This window comes from Macaca nemestrina, chromosome 10 (assembly GCF_043159975.1).
Source record: "Macaca nemestrina isolate mMacNem1 chromosome 10, mMacNem.hap1, whole genome shotgun sequence".
NCBI lineage: Eukaryota > Metazoa > Chordata > Mammalia > Primates > Cercopithecidae > Macaca > Macaca nemestrina.
In genome coordinates this window covers 51,999,281-52,017,563 of record NC_092134.1, presented here as the reverse complement: position 1 = coordinate 52,017,563, position 18,283 = coordinate 51,999,281, and the positions used below count along the sequence as shown (strand labels likewise).

General features: G+C 34.0%; 1 protein-coding gene and 1 long non-coding RNA gene across 30 annotated transcripts in view; one reads left to right on the top strand and one right to left on the bottom strand.

The window, feature by feature from the left end:
• Positions 1-16,930, top strand: part of LOC139356693 (uncharacterized) — a 33,045-nt gene extending 16,115 nt beyond the window's left edge. Inside the window, exons 2-3 of the long non-coding RNA XR_011609014.1 lie at positions 11,208-11,291; positions 16,797-16,930. This is a non-coding gene — a long non-coding RNA (uncharacterized lncRNA). The remainder of the gene's footprint in view (positions 1-11,207; positions 11,292-16,796) is intronic.
• LOC105473289 (PTPRF interacting protein alpha 2) overlaps positions 1-18,283 on the bottom strand; it is a 510,238-nt gene that overhangs the window by 124,983 nt on the left and 366,972 nt on the right. For all 29 annotated transcript variants that reach the window (XM_011727001.3, XM_011727012.3, XM_071071359.1 and 26 more), the window contains one exon: positions 5,006-5,227. In XM_011727001.3, coding sequence (XP_011725303.1) covers positions 5,006-5,227 — 222 coding nt within the window. The remainder of the gene's footprint in view (positions 1-5,005; positions 5,228-18,283) is intronic.

Here is an 18,283-nt window from a genome sequence, read left to right as displayed (position 1 = left end):
ATAATAGTCTTTTTTTATTATTAATTCCTCTTATGTACACAATTAGATGATCTCACTCTATGACATACATTACATGCAGGAATTTTTGCATTTTGTAATTTTGGTACTGTATTTTTTGATTCAGTGATTCATGTGGGAGATTCAATTTTTAACTGCAGGCTGTGTTGCCAAAAATAAACTGGATTTACAAGTCAGAGAAATAGCTTATCCCTCTGTCATTTGAAAAATTCTAAAAAAGGGAGCTTTTTCTAGTCCCTAAAACTTGCTACCTACAAAAAATGAGAAAAAATAAAGATTCAATTATCTCTTGACCTGAAGTTTATATATAAATTTCATATTTTTCGTATCTAATAAATATAACTCTCTGGTAATTTAGATCTATTAAGGTGAAAAATATAACTACATGTTTCAGATAATAGAAAAGGCAACACTGATATGTATTTAATTCATTTAATCACATAGTGAAATTCTGAAGAACTGTTAATAGGAAGTTGGAAATACAAGATGGTTTTATTCACAAAACAAAATGTAATTAAAATACTCCACCGAAAATTTTAGCTATTTGCACAGCTATGTATGTGATATATTATTATCCATACACAATTAATAATCCTCTTGATTAAAAACTGGAGAGATAAGCTACTTTTATAGAATTGTCTATTTTTCTAATTTGAGTGTTGTGTCTAGCTTTAATCCAACTCACCTATTCTTCATAGGTCAAAATCAATTTAAGGAGTTTTGTTTGAAGACAAAATGTAAAACGAAAGTAAATTTTGGATAGGTTTCTTTTTTGACAAAGAAAAATTACAAAAATATATTCTGAAGCCATCAGTGGAACATATTTATAAATTAGATTGTTGCAAAAGTAAATGCAGTTTTTGCTACTCAAAATAATAGTTCATTTTTAGATACCTTAGAATGTCCTCACATGCAAAGCAAATTACCTTTCCATTTTTTATTATGTGGTTGTTTTTTTCTTATTTCCTAATTTTTCCTCAATTATTACAACAAACATTTATTACCTGTACAATTTATAAATTATACTATGTTAGAAATGTTATACGAGTATCAAGAAAAGGGAGCTTATTTTTTTCTATTAAGAAACTTGCAATCCGTGGCTTACGCCCATAATCATAGTCCACTGGGAGGATGAGATGGGAGGATCGCTTGAACCAGGAATTTGAGACCAGCCTGAGCAACATAGTAGGACCCTGTCTCGATAAAAATACAAAAATTTTCCAGACATCATGACACATGCCCTGTAGTCTTAGCTACTCCAAAGGCTGAGGTGAGAGGATTGCTTGAGCATAGGAGTTCAAGGTTGTAGTGAGCTGAAAACACTACTGCACTTCAGCCTGGACAACAGAGCAAGACTCTGTCTCTAAAATAAATAAATAATGTTTTAAGAGAATAATTAAGAAAAAAAAAGAAACTTGCAATCCAGTTGACTCTCTGTGACCATAACCCAGTAAAATATTATTCAAGAAAATAAAAGCTTTAAGTGCTAAGTAATCTGTTTTTTTTAACTATGTGATTTTCACATCTTCTTGCTTATTAGAAAAAAAAAAGATCCAAATATTGATTATTTAGAGAACAGTTATATTGTAGCTGCATTTTATGATAATTGCTATCACTGAATTAATTATTACGCTGTGTTGATTTTGGAAGTAGTTCATAGTGGAAGAAGCGCAGGTTTTAAAGCCATGCTGATCTTGTTTCTCTGCTGTGCTGCTGGGGAGAGAACTGCATAGACCTTTGGCAAGTTACTTTACCTCACTGAACCTTATGGTTCTCATCTGAGAAAAATGGAGATAATAATTAGCATTTCCCCTTTTTGCCAGTTGTGAGGAATTTGAGAATTTCCATGTAACACAACTGTAATAGTTTTCACATGTGACTCTTCCTTAAAAAATCCTTCATAAGCCACAGGCCTGGGTCTTGAGATCTGAATATTTCAGAATTAGTTTATTTAGCCTTCACAGTGCTCTGTGTGTGTGTGTGTGTGTGTGTGTGTGCATACAAAAAAAAAAGTGATACATCCAGTAATGCAGGCTGAGTATAGGCCCTTTCACAGGTCTCATCAATGCCATCACTTCCTACTGTCTTGCACCTGGCACTTTTTACTTTTCCATTGCCAGCCTGGCTCTGAAAATATTTGTGTTTGCAATCTCCTTTCAAAGGGGGGTGATGAGAGATATTCCTTTCTCCAGAAACTCTTCCAAAATATAAACATAGACACGATGGGGCTGATAAGAGTAGTTTTATTTTAAAATAATTCCACACGAAAGGAGAACGTTTTGCCCATGAGAAGATTCTTAATCAAAGAACACCTGGCATCAGAGGAGTGCATTTTCCATCTGACTGGGCGTTTTGTCACCTACATTCCGAGACTATTAGTATCAAGGAGTTATTTTTAAATGGGCAGTAAGAAAATGGGAATCGGATGTTGGACCTTACCTGTAAGTGATGCTGGATTAGATGAGCATTAACAGAGCAATGAGTACTAAAATGAAAGGAAATCATCTAAATCTCCAGAACCAAGAGAATGAAGACAGAGAGAATGAACAACAGATCAAGAAGTGAGCCCGATGATTTGATAGCCAGAAATCCCAGTAATTCCTTATTAGTGATACAGAAGAGAGGTTAAACTGTCTTTAAGAACTCTCTGAGTTGGAATTGTGGGGAGGATGAAGAGGAGAGATGCAGCCATGAACTATTAATTCATAAAAAGTTGTATCATTATCTGTGTTGCAGTGGAGCAGTCTACCACTTCATGCTTCATCTATCTCTTTTTGTTTTGTTTTGCTAGTAGGCATCATCTTAGTACATATTCTGATATCATTCACACCTTCTGATATTTACTTATAAATATCTATTCTTTCAGCAAAGATTTTTTGAGTGCCTATTATACAATCAATAGCTGCATAGGTACTCTGAAGACAGCAGTGAACAAAACAAGAAAAAAAAATCTTAGCCCTTATAGATGTTTAGGAATAGTTGGGGAGGGAGGCATATGATAACCAACTTTATCAGTAAAATAAATATACATTGTGTCAGGTGATAGAAAGTCCTGTGGGATAAGCAAACAAAAGAAGGAGAGTGTATATGTGTACATAGCAAGGTCAGGGGACATTTCACTGAGAAAACAACATTGAACAAAAGGCAGAGAGAAAAGAAAATGTAATAAAACAGGTCTGGCTTGCTTAAGAGGTCACTCCAGTTGAGCAGAGCATGGTCGGATGAGACAGTACATGATCTCCAGGAGGTCAGGAAGGTGGTATTAGAGAGATTGTATATGGCTTATAGAGCACTGTAAGGGCTTTGATAATACTGTAAGTAGAATAGGTAGTCATTAAAATGTTTTAAGCAGAAAAATGACATGAACTGGCTTACAGGCAGGCAGCTTAAGCTGCTGTGTTGAGCACAGACTGAGGTGAGCTGAAGGCATGAGCAAGACCACCAGGGAACAGATGACTATTGAAATAATCCACTGAGAGAAAGTGATTGTGTAGAAAAAGAAAAAGCCACGAAGATTCTGAGAAGAGGTCCCATTATGAATATTTTGAAATTGTAGATAACAGGATTTATTGCTGAATCAAACCAAGTGTGTGAGGGGAGAGATCTTAAGGACAGCTCCAAGACTTTTGGCCTAAGCAACAATAATAATGGATATGGAAGACTGCAGGAGGGTCTGGTTTGTTGAGAAAACATCAAGAAAAGAGTTTGAAAATGCTAATTTTGAGATATCCCTTAGTGATTGAGAGAGAAACATCGGGAAATTAGGAAAGAAGAACAAGCTGGAGATATTAGTTGGGAGTCCTAAGATGATGGTGGCTTTTGGAGCCATGAGACTGCAGAAATTTACCAGGGAAATAAAAGTAGGTGGAGAAGAGAAGACACTCCAAGGTAGGGGAGGAGAAACAGAAGCAGTAAAAGAGCCTGCGATTAGGTAAGCAAGTAAATACGGATGAAAACCAGGAGAGGAGAATGTGCTATTAGCCCAGTGAGGAAGTCCTCTGGAAAATGGATCAAGTGCTTAAGAGGACTGAGAATTGAACCCCGGATTCAGTAACATGGAGGTCAATAATGACTTTTATGAGAAGAGTTTTGGTGGAACAGTCAGGGAAAAAGTAAGATAAAATTGGCTTATAAGAGAATGGTAAGAAAACAATTGGGTACATAGAATAGGGCCAACTTGATGAACAACTAGCTAATTAGATACAAAAAATATTTTTAAAAGATACAAATACATTTAAAATATGTAAAAATGGAAAAGGCAAAAAGTAAGAAAACTCAATTTCCACAAATATAATTTTCTTTTTAGTTGTGAGTGAAAAGGTGAAAAAGTGAAAAGATTCTAAACTTTCACCTTAGCAGGTAAAACGATTTGACAGTGTTACAAATCAAACATCTCCTAGTATCTTTTGTAGTAACTTAAAGTACTCTCTTTTTTCACTTGATATTAGCCAAGAGGCTGAGAAGTGACTAAAGTACTCATTTTTAAGTAGAAAAAGGGATGTTATGTCTAACAGGAATTTAATATACAGACAAAGAAAGGTTATGTTATACATATGCGTGTATATGCATATTAACAGAGATACATTCACCTTCATGACACAAAACAAAAACAAGCAATGGAACAATTTGAAGTATTTTTGTAGTATTTCTATATGCTAAGAGTATGAGTATAGCAATTCATGATTCATACACATATTTAGGGTTATTTAAAATTAAAAGCTTACGTTTAAAAAAATTTATTCACAGCTTCAGAATGTCTTTGTTATATCTGACCTTTGATAGCACATATTTCTTTCCATATATATTTAAAGTGCTCATGAAGTAAACTATTTGCCCTATTGAACAAGTTTCATAACTAATATAATGCATGCCAAAGTATGGTCTTTTGGGAAGTAAAAAGTGTATGGTCATTAAGGGAAATTATGGAAACAGTATCTCAGAAGCAGCATTCAGAAATCAAAGACTGAAAGTAAGATGAATCACTTACCTCCCTAATGTCCCTTTGATACTTGGTGTTCATTTCTTCTGTTTTAATGAGATCCTTTCTTGCTGTCTCTGCTTCCTGTTCCACCTCTCCCACTCGGGAAGAAAGGGCTGCTAAACGTTCTTTCATCTGGGCCATTTCATAGTTTTGCTTTTCAAGCAATTCTTGTAGTTCAACTATTTGACTAGTTTCATCGGTTGAGTCTATAGAACTATTGGACAAACGCTGCAGGAATAGAAAAAGAAATGGCACTTAAGAATTTTCATCTTTCATTTAAAATTTAAAATAAACTTAAAGAAATTAAACTGACACTGCTTTCACACTGAGAAATAAGAAATTCTGAAAAGAACTAGCTTTGCCAAAAAACTAAGTTTCTGAGGAAACTGTTAATTGACATTAAAATATGAAGGTAGATCAGTAATTTTCAATCAGTTTAATAGATGTATTTGAAATGGAAAGTATGCTATGTTCTCTCTATATGTAAAACATAGCATAAAACACTGAGGTATCCTAAACATTAAGTACTAGCTACTATTTTATCAATTAGATATAGTTTATTATTAATTTATAATACTATATTGATATAACACCACACATTATTTTTAATTAATAGGTAAGGACCTATAAAGTGTGCAATTTAAAAATCTTTGTTCAAGATCCTTTGTAAATTTTTAAGTTTTATTTTCAATGATGCCCAGGAAAAGAACTTACCAAATATTTTTTATTAAAGATTATTCCTGCTGTGAATCTGACCTAGCTGGAACAAACATATAGCATAGAAAAGTTTTTATTTCTATATTACTATTAACATAAAATCATGCATGCACACAACCCACAAGAAGGAGGCTAAAAGGGGTTAAATATTTTGAGAGATGATTTTTCTTCTTTCCGAAAGGACTGCATAGAAACCAGGGTTTTCTAAAAGTGTATCTTCAGAAGTATGCCCTACAGCTCAAGTCCAAAATATATAAACAACTCAAACACCTCAATAGAAAGAAAAGAAAATCCTCAGATTAAGAAACAGGGAAGAGACCTGAATAAACATTTCTCAAAAGAAGACATACAAATGACCAGCAGATATATGAAAAAATGCTCAATACCAACAATGCATCAGGGAAATGCAAATTAAAACCACAATGAGATATCACTTCATACATGTTAGAATGGCTATTAGCAAAAAGCCAGTAAGTGTTGGTGAGAGAATAAGAATGTGGGAAAATGGAACCCTTGTACACTACTAGTAAAAATGTAAATTAGTATAGCCACTATGGAAAAAAGTACGAGAGTTCCTCAAAAATTCAAAATTATCATAGAATCCAGAAATCTCACTTCTGGGTATATAACCAAAGGAATTGAAATCAGTGTGTGGGAGAGATATCTGCACTCCCATGTTCAATGCAGAATTATTTACAATAGCCAATAAACGGTATCAACCTAGGTGTCTATCACTGGATGAATGGATAAAAGTGAGTGTGGTATACATACACAATGAAATACTATTCAGATTCTAAAAAGAAGGAAATTCTGTCATTTGTGACAACAAGGATGAACCTGGAGGACATTATTCTAAGTAAAATCAGCCAGGCACAGAAAGACAAATTCTTCTTCACCTCGCTTATCTGTAGAATCTAAAAAAGTCAAACGCATAGAAGTTGTTAGTAGAATGGTGGTTGCCAGAGGCTGGAAAAAGAGGATGACTGTGATGAGTTAATGGGAGATGTTAGTTAAAGAGTAAAATGATTCAATTGTACAGTAAGAATAATGTTCTATGACACAGCATGATGACTATAGTTAATAATAATGCATTGCTAGAATAGTAGATTTTAAGTGCTCTCACCACAAAAATGGTAAGTAAGCGAGTGACAGATATGTTAATTAAATTGATTGAATCATTCCACATTGTATACATATATCAAAACTTTACATTGTATCCCACGAATATGTACATTTATTATTTGTCGATTAAAAATTAAGAGGCCGGGTGTTGTGGTTCACTCTTGTAATCTCAGTGCTTTGGGAGGTTGAGGCAGGAGACTGCTTGAGGTGTTGAATTTGAGACCAGCCTGGGTGGCATAGCAAGACCTCATCTCTAGAAAAAAATTAAAAAAAAAAAAATGAGGGTGTGGTGGCATGCACCTGTTGTCCTAGCTGCTCAAGAGGCTGAGGCATAAGGATGGCTTGAGCCCAGGACTTTGAGGCTGTAGTAAACCATGATCATGCCACACCACTCCAGCATGGGCAACAGAGCCTTACAGCCTTTAAATACATGCATACATACATACATAAATACATACATACATAAATAAGAAAAGAAAAGAAAGTATGGGCTGTATGCGGTGGCTCCCTCTTGTAATCCCAGTAGTTTGGGAGGCCGGGGCAGGAGGATCACTTGATGTCTGGAGTTTGAGACCTGCCTGGGCAACATGGGGAGACTCCATCTCTAAACAATAGAAAAATTACCCAGGTATTGTGGCATGCACCCATAATCCCAGCAACTAGAGAGACAGAGGTGGGCAGATTGCTTGAGCAAGGTCCAAGTTGTAGTGAGCCATGATTGCATTAGCGTGCTCCAGCCTAAGTGAAAGAGTGAGACTCTGACCAAAAAATAAATAAAATAAATAAATATATAAAAATAAAATAATAATAATAAATAAAAGTATGCTCCTCAGCCTAGCTACATTGGAGAAGTTTTGTAGTGAGGACAGTGCAGCAATTTGGCAGAAATAACTAAGAGAAAAAAAAAAAAAATAGAAACAAAGTATAGAGAGAAAACACAGAAAGTACGCTTATTTCTGCTCACTTTTTAAGCACTTGTTTAAAAACATGAATTTCTTTCAACATGATTGATATATTAGAAAACAATTTCAATGTAATGTAATTTTTTTGTGTTTTTTAACATGCAATTTTGTTCCTGAGAAGCACTGGCTAAATAGAGAAAACCACACCTGGCTGAAACAAGCCACGTAGGAACACATAAAACGCACACATGCCCATTCCTCAAATATCTAAAACTGACCTCAGTGTCCCATGTATGTTAGAAATTTGCCCATCAACACCTGTGTTACAACTTTCTGTCTGATTTCGGATACCCTTCCTTTTACAACTTCACAAAAAATGAAAGCCTTTAAGTCTTCTAACTCCACAAGCAAACTTCAGCTTTTTCTCAGGAAAAAAAAAAAAAAAAAAGTATCACTGTATTTGTGCAATTTCTAACTATTTAACAGGTGTAAAACTGTGCTACCATTTTTATTAGCTTTTTTACATTTATTTTAATGTGACACTGATAAAGCTTTTAGGGTTGTGCCATAAACTTCATTACCCCCTTAAGCCCTGTGTTTTTTATTGCACAATATTGCATGGCTCATGATATTTAGGAATGCAAATGACACACACAGCAGAATGGACTATAGAAGAATGGGAAGAACAGAAAGCATCATAAAAGCAGTGAGAAAGATAAAACACAGAGAAAGGAAATGCAGGCAAATGGAAAGAAGTAGTGTAAGTCCAATAACCTAATACAATGTGAGAGTGTGGAGAAAGAGCTAAGCGAATCAAAATTAAAAGAGCAGAGAAAGACAGAGACAATTGCCTTTTTAAAGTTGACTGGAGGAATTTATCAATGTGATAAGGCAGAAGTTCTAATAAATCTTACACTTGTCTAGTTACTTGTAGACTGTATACAGGATTTGAAGATATTTAAAATTATGGCAAAACCCCTCTAAAATTAGTTATCATACCTCAGTTATCTCAAATTTGGAAATAACTGACTGGCAATTGATTTCACCGGTCTTTCCTAATCCAGATCTTGAGTGCTGCCTAATGATTATAAACTGGCCTTTCCGAGTTCAATGTACAGATAGCTGTGTACTGTAGAAGTTCACAATTCCCTTCCTCTAAGAGCAATTCTGAGAGAAATGTTCAGCTCTGATCCTTCAACCAGCAACATTTCCAGCAGAAAGGGGAATAGAGACTCTAAAGGGAGATGTGATTAATGAACTGCAGTACACACTCCAACATTCCCACATATTCATAACATCACTTACCCCTTTTATTAAATAGAGTTTGGCACCCACAATACAGCAGTTCTATGTTCAGATGTGGAATGATATCTTCACAGAATTAGGTCTGTAGATTCAACTTGTATCTTAAGAGATAATTTAGTAACCAACAGGGATTCTTGGAAATAATGTTTACATGCTATAAATAAAACTACAATGCAATCATGCTAAATAATTAAATTCAAAAACATTTCTTAAAAATAGGAGAAACTATTGTATTCTTGGCGTAAACAAATATAACTTGATATGTTTGTACAATGAAAACAAACACATTACTGATCTCTCCAATAGAATGAATGAATCACAAAAACATTATGCTGAGAAATAGAAGCTACGTACAAAAGTGTACATAATGTGTGATTTAATTTATTTGAAATTCTAGAAAAGATCATCCTAATCTATAATGGCAGGAAAGCAGATTGGTTGTTGCCTGGAATGGGAGGTGGAATGGGGGAGGTGGGGTTGACTTCAAGAGGGCATGAGAGCACTTCTAAGATTTATGGGGATGTTCTTTATCTTGATTTGGGTGTTTATGAAGGCACATATATTTATCAAAATTGACAGAATTGTGCACGTAAATTATATGTTACTTGTACATTAATAAATTTGTTTAAAAAACTATAAAAACCTTGAAAAATAAATTTTTATTTTAAAAAATGTTTTATGGAATTGAAAAATCATATTTAAGATTCTAGAGCTCTAAAGAATTTTGGAGAAACTGAGACTCAGGTAATCACATAGAGGTGATCTGCATTAAAATGCAGAACTTTTATTCCCAGTTCAGTTAATTTACCCCTTTACCATATTGCCTCTTATCAGAACATATAAATCAACAGGATAAAATTGTACATGCTGAGTAATATATATTATATATATAATATATTATATATATAATATTGGTAAATATTTATTCAGTGTGAATGAACGATATTTATTTTCTAATTTGAAAAATGTTTGTTCCAATTCTGTGCACCTGCGCTCCATTAAAATCTTGTTAATGCACTTAACAAGCACATTGCATACTTTTAAATGGGCTCAAGGTAAGAGAAATTTAACTAACTGTAGAGAGCAATCAGGCAATTAAAATAAAACACTTTTAAAATGCTAACTTTTAAAATTCCATTAAGCAGTAAATGTTCACTGCATAGTCTTTATGCTATTGTGTTAGGATTACCCATGAGAAGATTTTAAAACTCTCAATTTTTATTCTGTAGTGCTTATGAAACTTGTATTTGTAGAAAATACATAATCTTTTATTTATTCTCATGACCTTAAATATATTCTATGGTGAGCTTACTGTGTGTCTTAATAATATCAGAAAAGTCATATTAAAACTGTGATTTATATCTTAGAAAAAGATCTTGTTTTTGTTCCAAACCACTGTTAACTTGACTTACCTTTAAAATAAATTGTGGCACTTTAATTTAAATGACAAATGACTGTATTAAAAGTCAATACTTATTTTAAGCAGCTTTACTGGGATAGAATTTACATGCCATAAAATGCACTCTTTAAACATAAAAAGTTCAGTGGAGTTTAGTATACTCACAGAGTTGTGCAACTATAAACATAAGTTAATCTCACATTTTTTCCACCCCTAGTGGAAATCTCATAATTATTAGCAATCACTCACCCACCCACAGCCCCAGACAACCACTAACTACTTTCTGTCATACAGATTCGCTGTTTTGGACTTTTCACAGAAGTGGAGACACTGAACCTGTGTTCTTTCGTGACTAGTTTTATGCACTGAGCATGATGTTTTTGAATTTCATTCAAGTACTGTAGCATGTTATCCATACTTCATTTCTGTTATTGCTGAATAGTATTCCATCATGGGGATATATTACATGTTATTTATGTATACATCAGTTGATAGACATTAAGGTTGTGTCCACCTTTTGGCTACTATAAATAACTGCCATGAACTTTAGTGTAGAAGTCTTTACGTGGACAAATGTTTTCAGTTCTCTTGGATAGATTCCTAGACTAGAATTGCTGGACCATATGACAATTCTATTTTTAACATGTTGAGGAAATGTTTTCCAAAGTGGTTGCACCATTGTACATTCCTACCAGCAATGTATGAGAGTACTAATTTTCCACATCTTCACCAAAACTTCTTATTGTCTATCTTTTTATTTCAGGTATTCTAGTGGGTGCAAAGTAATATTTCCTTGTGGTTTGGATTTGCATTTCCTAATGACTAACGAGATTGGACATCTTTTTAGGTACTTATGTTCATTTGTATATCTTCTTTGGAGAAATGTCTATTCAAATTATTTGCCTTCATATTAATTTATTTACATGTATTTTTATTGTTGATTTACATGAATTCTTTACATATATTTGATTCAAGTATTTTATGAAACATATGGCTTGCAAATAGCTTCTTTCTGTTCTTTAGACTATCTTTTCACTTTCTTTCATGATGGTGTTCTTTGAATTTCAAATGTTTTTAATTTTAAGAAAGTCCAGTTTGTCATTTTTTTTCTTTATGGCTTGGGCTCCTGGTATCATTTCTAAAAAATCAATTCCCAACAGAAAGTCATAAAGATTTTCAATTTTTTAAAGCAGTACATATATATATTTGAAATTACTAATTATCAAATGTAATATGTTATTTTAAATTTATATTTTATATATATTTTAAAAAATATATATTTTTACTCATTCACAAATATTTATTAAGCACTTACTTTGTGTAAGGTGGAAGATAACAAGTTTTAGAATTTTTTAAAAGGTGATAATACATTTCTGACATCAAGGCAATTCTATCAAGCAGAGAAGTAATACACAAATAAGCAAGTATATGCATTGCCATAAAGTATTATCATAAAGTTTTATTTTGCTTCATATTTATGTTGTGGGAACAGACAGCAGAGAACATCTTTGTGATATTCTTTGAGTCGGGTCTTGAAAGATTAGTTATTATATTTCAAGTAAAGGAAAGGAGGGGAGTACTTATTCTAGGAACAGAAAATAACATGAGCAAAGGGAGGGGAACATTCCCTGCAGAATAATTATAAGTTGTCCTACATGCAGAGCAGAAAACATGTGCTATAAGGAAATGGTAAAATATGAGACTTGAAAGGTAGGGACAGCATTGATTATGATGGCCTTTGTTTTTCCATACTGCATAGAATAAACTTTGGGTACCAGATAGAATGACAGAGAGCCATCAAAGGTGTTTGAATAGGGAAGTAACATGTATAACTTTGCAGGTAAACTGTTACTCTCTCATCATACACTCGGTAATTCAGATAAAGCCTTTCCTATCTGTAATGGACAATTTCTGCTTGTTTGTTCAATATCCATTTTTCTTTTTCCCCCTTCCTCACAGTTAGGGTTGCCAGATGAAATATAGAATGTACAGTTAGATTTGAATTTTCAATAAACAATGAAAAACTTGAGTGTAATGATATCACATGCAGTATTTGGGTCAAGCTTACAGTAGGGGAATTGATTATGAAAAGAAAACATTGAGCTAAAACCTGCAACACAAGCATAAATCATGCAGTTATCTGGCAGAGGAAACAGAAAGATCAAAGACAAAGCGATACAAGTGGGTTTATGATTTTCAAGGAGACCAGTGTAGCTAGAATGGACCGTATTAAATAAAGCAAGAGGGTGGGAGTGGATATAGATGGAAATATGATGTATATTCTTGAGATCATTTTAAGACCGGCTTTTGCTCAAGGTGATATGAAAACTATAGGAAGGTGTTGAGCAGAGGAGTGACATGATTTCACTTACATTTTCAATGGATTCCTCAGTCCTCTTATAAAAGACAGGACAAAAAAATGAATTTAAGAAAATGAATTAAGAGGTGAAAGATTACATTGGCTTAGACCACGGTAGTAGGACTAAAGGTTATAAAAGGGGTCATATTCTTTGAATGGATTGAATGTGATATGTGACAAAAAGCATAGACTCAAGGATGACTGCAAGATTCATAGTCTTTGATTAGAAAGATGGTGTTGCAATTTTTTGGGAAGAGAAAGTCTACAGGAGAAGCAGATTTGTGGTTAGGATGGGGAAAATCATGGACTGGGTTTTGAAAACAGTTTTAAATGACTAGTTAGATGTCAAAATAAAGGTGTCAAGGCAAGCTACTGTATAAGCCCACAGTAAAGAATAGTGAGTATATGGATGTTTTCTGCAAGCAGTTATAACATTGGATGAGATCACCTGTGGAGTGAAGTAGGGGGTCGTCAAAGATGACTAAGAATGTCTTTGTAGAACTCTCTTCAATTGTTACTTTATCAGAAAGGTCTTTCAGCCCTGCTATATTATATATTTACAAAATATGTTTGTTGTCTTTCTCACCTACCAAAATATATATTCCTAAAATTGTTATCTCTATTAAAAGTTTAAATCTTAACTTACATATTATTGTACATTAACTGTAATATAATTATTGTACTTGGCTGTCAAACAGACTTTCCAAACTCAATATGTTTAAAATCTGTGTTCAGAACGTGCTTCTACCCCAAATATGTTTTGCCTTAATTCATCCCCAACTCAATTCGTGAGAACTTCAGTTTTTCACTTTCTCCAAAAATGGTGGAGTCATCCTTGAGTTCTCTCTTTTTCTCCCATCTTTTATACAATCTATGAGAAAAAGTTGTTGGCTTTCTTTTCACAAAATATGTGAATGTGACCCACTGTCATGACCTCCACCATTGTCACCCTTGTCTGCATCATCTATTCTCCTTTGAATTACTGTAACAACCTTGTAACTGGTTCTTTGTTTCTAACTTTGTTTCTTATTTTCATTCTTACAGCAGTCAGACTGATCCATGGTGATCCTGTTACATTGCAGTTAAATCAATATTCCCATGATAAATGTTCATAATAATCAGAAATATAAAAATAGCTAGGTCCCACATTACAGCATGAAATAAACATGTTAATGGTTGATAGAGAAAAACATTCACCTGTCAAATTCTTAAATAATCTGTATAGTTTGAAGAGATGAGATGCATGTATATTGAGTTTATTTTGTGTATATAGAGTTTATTCTTTTCTTTAGAGAAAGGCATCAATTGAAAGTTTTCAAATGTTTTGTTACTGCTGTTGTTGTTCATCTATAAAATAAAGAAGTAACACTAGAGTGGATCTTTCTTCTTGGATGAATTACCAAGTAGTCCTTTTAGATGTGTAAATATAAGTCAAGTAGGCTCCCACATCCCAAGGAAGAATATTTAATAGAACGCTGACAAAAAGTGTCTCTTCTACTGTGTCTTGATATTAAGAGAGTGGAGGGGGAAGATATTTGACGTAACCAGGAAATTTCAGGAAGGAGAGGAAAAAACAGATTACTCCTCTTTCAATTGTGAAGTTCAATGTTTTTCTAAATTCGCTAGTAGACTGGCAATTGACTAGATCACAAGGAGCTCCAAGAGTCCACAAGGAGAACTTACCATGAGGGAAGTAAGAGTATGAACTTGAACTAGGGTCCAACACCCAGTGGTGGTTCTGGCATGGAATCTGGAAGACCTTTGACTCAGTCATCTTGATGTACTTGGGAACATGAGTATGAACCTAAACTTCAACTGGTAAAATTTGGAGAATGGAAAATTATTCCAGAAGAATCGCTTTGGTAGAGGTTGTCATTACTGCTGGCGGAACTTCCAAACTAGGCCATTTATTGGCACAGGATGGTTTCATTTGGCCTGTATGTCAGTGGGTTATTGCAATGGTTCATGGATGGTATTTGATTTTGAGGGAACACTTGTTTCAAAAGTGATACTTTGAGGGTTAAAAATATGCAACAGCATTTTTTAAAATTTTACTCGCTTGTTACTTTGTCACATTTTCCAGTTATCTTTTCATGAATTGTAAACAAGCAAACAACAACAAAAACAAACAAACAAACAAAACACCTTTTTGGTCTGATCAAGTTTTGAAAGTTTTTAGATCACTTGGACAGAACAACATTGGTCTCAAGAGGCTGGTACCAGACTTACTGCTACTTAGACTACTTGAGCTCTCATATATTTTAGATAGTCAAAAAAGAGTTCAACTTACCTGTATCCAGGTCATAAAAATTTTATATGTAAAGAATTGGTGTTAGGCATAGAAATAATAAACACTAATCAGGTACAAGAGAGTTTAATTTCTTTTCTCTTTTTAAAAATTTCATTTCTGTCAGAGAAGCATGCATACAATTAAAACAAACAAACAAAAAAATCAAGTTGTTTATCCCTAGGAAAAGAAAAATAGTTCCAAAAGAATATGTGCCATCATTCTCAGCAAACTAACACAGGAACAGAAAACCAAACACCGCATGTTCTCAGTTATAAGTGGAAGTTGAACAATGAACACATGGACACCGGGAGGGGAACGTCACACACCAGGGCCTGTCGGGGTGTGGGAGAGCATTAGGACAAATACTTAATGCATGTGGGGCTTAAAACCTAGATGACAGGTTGATAGGGGCAGCAAACCACCACGGCACATGTATATCTATGTAACAAACCTGCACATTCTGCATGTGTCACATAACTTAAAGTTAAAAGAAAAATCTGTCAATGAAATCCACTACTTTTGAAAGGGGAGTATATCGTATTCCGATAATACCTCTTAGAAAACTTGTAAAAGAAATTCCAAATCTGATCAAAGGTATCTACCATTTACTACAATAAGCATCACATTAATGAATAGCATTATTATTAAAGTCTATACTTTTACAAGCTTTATAAGTCTTAGACAATAATAAGAAATGAAAACTGAAAAGGAAGAGAAGAGAAAATTAAATCCTCCCAATTTGCTTAATTACTGAGAAAATACCAAGAGTATAGCAAACTCTTAGAACTGACAGGTTTGCTAGTTTGCTGGAATCCTTATCAATATTGGAAAATCAATAGCATCCTTATATGCCAGTATTAATTTATTAGGAAAAACATATAAAGGAGATAACAATTACAGTAACTATAAATGCCTAGAAATAAATCTAATCATCTATAAGAGCTCTATGGGAAAAATTAAACGATTTTATTGAAGAACATAAAATAATACATAAATGAATGGAGACATAAGGTATATGTACACATGGTATAAAACAGTATACAATAAAGGCAATAACCTCCCCAAGCTAATTTATTAATTTAAGCAATTCCAGTAAAAATCTTGTTGGGGCACAGAAAACGATTCCCCCAAATATGACTTTGGCTTGTTGAGTGCTTTGAAAATTGAAAGGCCTCAGAAATAATCTTTAGAATCAAATCTCTCTCTGACCTTCCTCTCCTTCCTTTTTCTCCCTCTCTCTGGGATTCCCTTATCTGGCTAAAAACACTTCTTTCCACAAGGAATGTAATTGTCTTAAGATTCCCCTCTTCAGGAATCCTGTCAGATTAACCACTAGAGAAGAGGAGAAATTGGGAGTCGTCATGCCAAGACAGACTTATCATCTGTTCTTCAGAGGACAGCTCCCAGAGATTACCCAGGGGACTTAATCTGCATAATAAAACAATATTTGTTCCTGCGCAGTTTTCCCCCCTTACTTTCCACTAATTTGTCGGTCCCACCCAGTTTCCAAAAAGAATCATTTGCAAAATGTGTGCCTCCTGAATCCGTACATATCTCTTATGTTGAGAATATTTTAGTATCAGCCCTCTGGCCCCTCTTCCAGTCTAATATTTTGTAAATGGCAGTTATGTCCATATGCGTGCTAAAATAAGTTTTGTATGTCTTTTTTTGTATTAATCTGCCTTCTCTCAATTCATTTTCAGCAAACTTTTAGAGGGCAGAAGAAAATTTTCTCCTTGGCCCCTACAATCTCGACAGGGTTGAAAAATGGAATTTGAAAAGCTGATATTATGATTAAGCTCTCAGAATCAAGATGTATAAAATTAATAGTTAAAACAGTGTGGTATTTATTTCTTATTCTTGAGCACATAATTATTAAGTGTTCGTCATGTTCTGGGAACTATTCTAGGTACCTGAGTTTCATTAGGAATAAAACAAGGATCCTAACATTTATGGAGGTTATTCGCTAACTAGGGTGGCAGACACTACATTACAGACATTATAAATAAGTAAAGTATATAAATACATACTGTGTTATAATACATTACTATGTTAGAATATATTACAACATTTGAAAAAAGGCTGGATGGATTTGAGGAAGTTAGCCATGTATCTGGAGGAAAGGCATTTCAGACAAAGGAAAGAGGAAATCAAAAGTCAACAAGAGGCCAGTGTGGCTGGGGTAGATTTGGATATGACGTCAGAAGATAAAGACAGTGAGATTTATGTAGAGCCTTGTGTAAGTGGAAAGCAGTTGCAGAGTTTTGAGCAGATGACTGATGTGTTCAGATATATGTTTTAAAACATCACTCTTGTATCAAAATATCACATGAATCATATAAATATAGAATTAGAATATATCCATAGACTCTTTTTTTTTTAAAAAAAAAGGAAACAAATTACTCTGATTCATGCTGTTTTAAAAATAATCTGGAGACGGCCCATGGGTGAACCAGAGAGACCTCATAAAAGGTGATTGATTACAATAAATCAGCTGAGAGATGACTTACTGGTTCCCAGACTGATCAATGGAAGTGGTAAGATTCTGGATATATTTTGAAGGTAGAGTAAATCAAATTTCTTTATAGTTGGATGGGAGGTGTGAGAGATAGGGAGGATGTAAGAGTAATTTCAAATTATTTGCTTGAGCAACTGGAAAGGCAAAGTTTTCATCATATAAACTGGAGATGATGGATCAAGTTTTGTAAGGGAGGATATCAAATAGGTAAGTTTTTGATATTTTAAGTGTGCAATGTCTTTTAGATATACAAGTGGAGATGTTCAATTGTGGCTGGATATATGCGTTTGGTTGTAGGGTCTGAACTAGAGGTAAAGATTCATAAATTATTAGCATATGAATAGGATGAGATTGATTGGAATCATGGAGAGAGTGTAGGCAGAGAAGATGTGCAGAGCTGAGCCCTGGGGTGAAGAAAGGAAGAGAAAAAGAGAAGAAACTGAGAGTCATCATGCCAAGACAGACTTATCATCTGTTCTTCAGAGGTCAGATGCTCCAACATTAAGAAGTCAGAGGCAGGAAAATAGATGGAGACATAGCCACTGATAAGGTAAGAGGAAAGTGTATGATGGAAGAAAATGATTAACTATGTCAAATACTGCTGAGACATCAACTACAGCAAGGCCTGAGAATTGGCTTGTATTTAGCAATATAAATTTAGTGATGACTGTA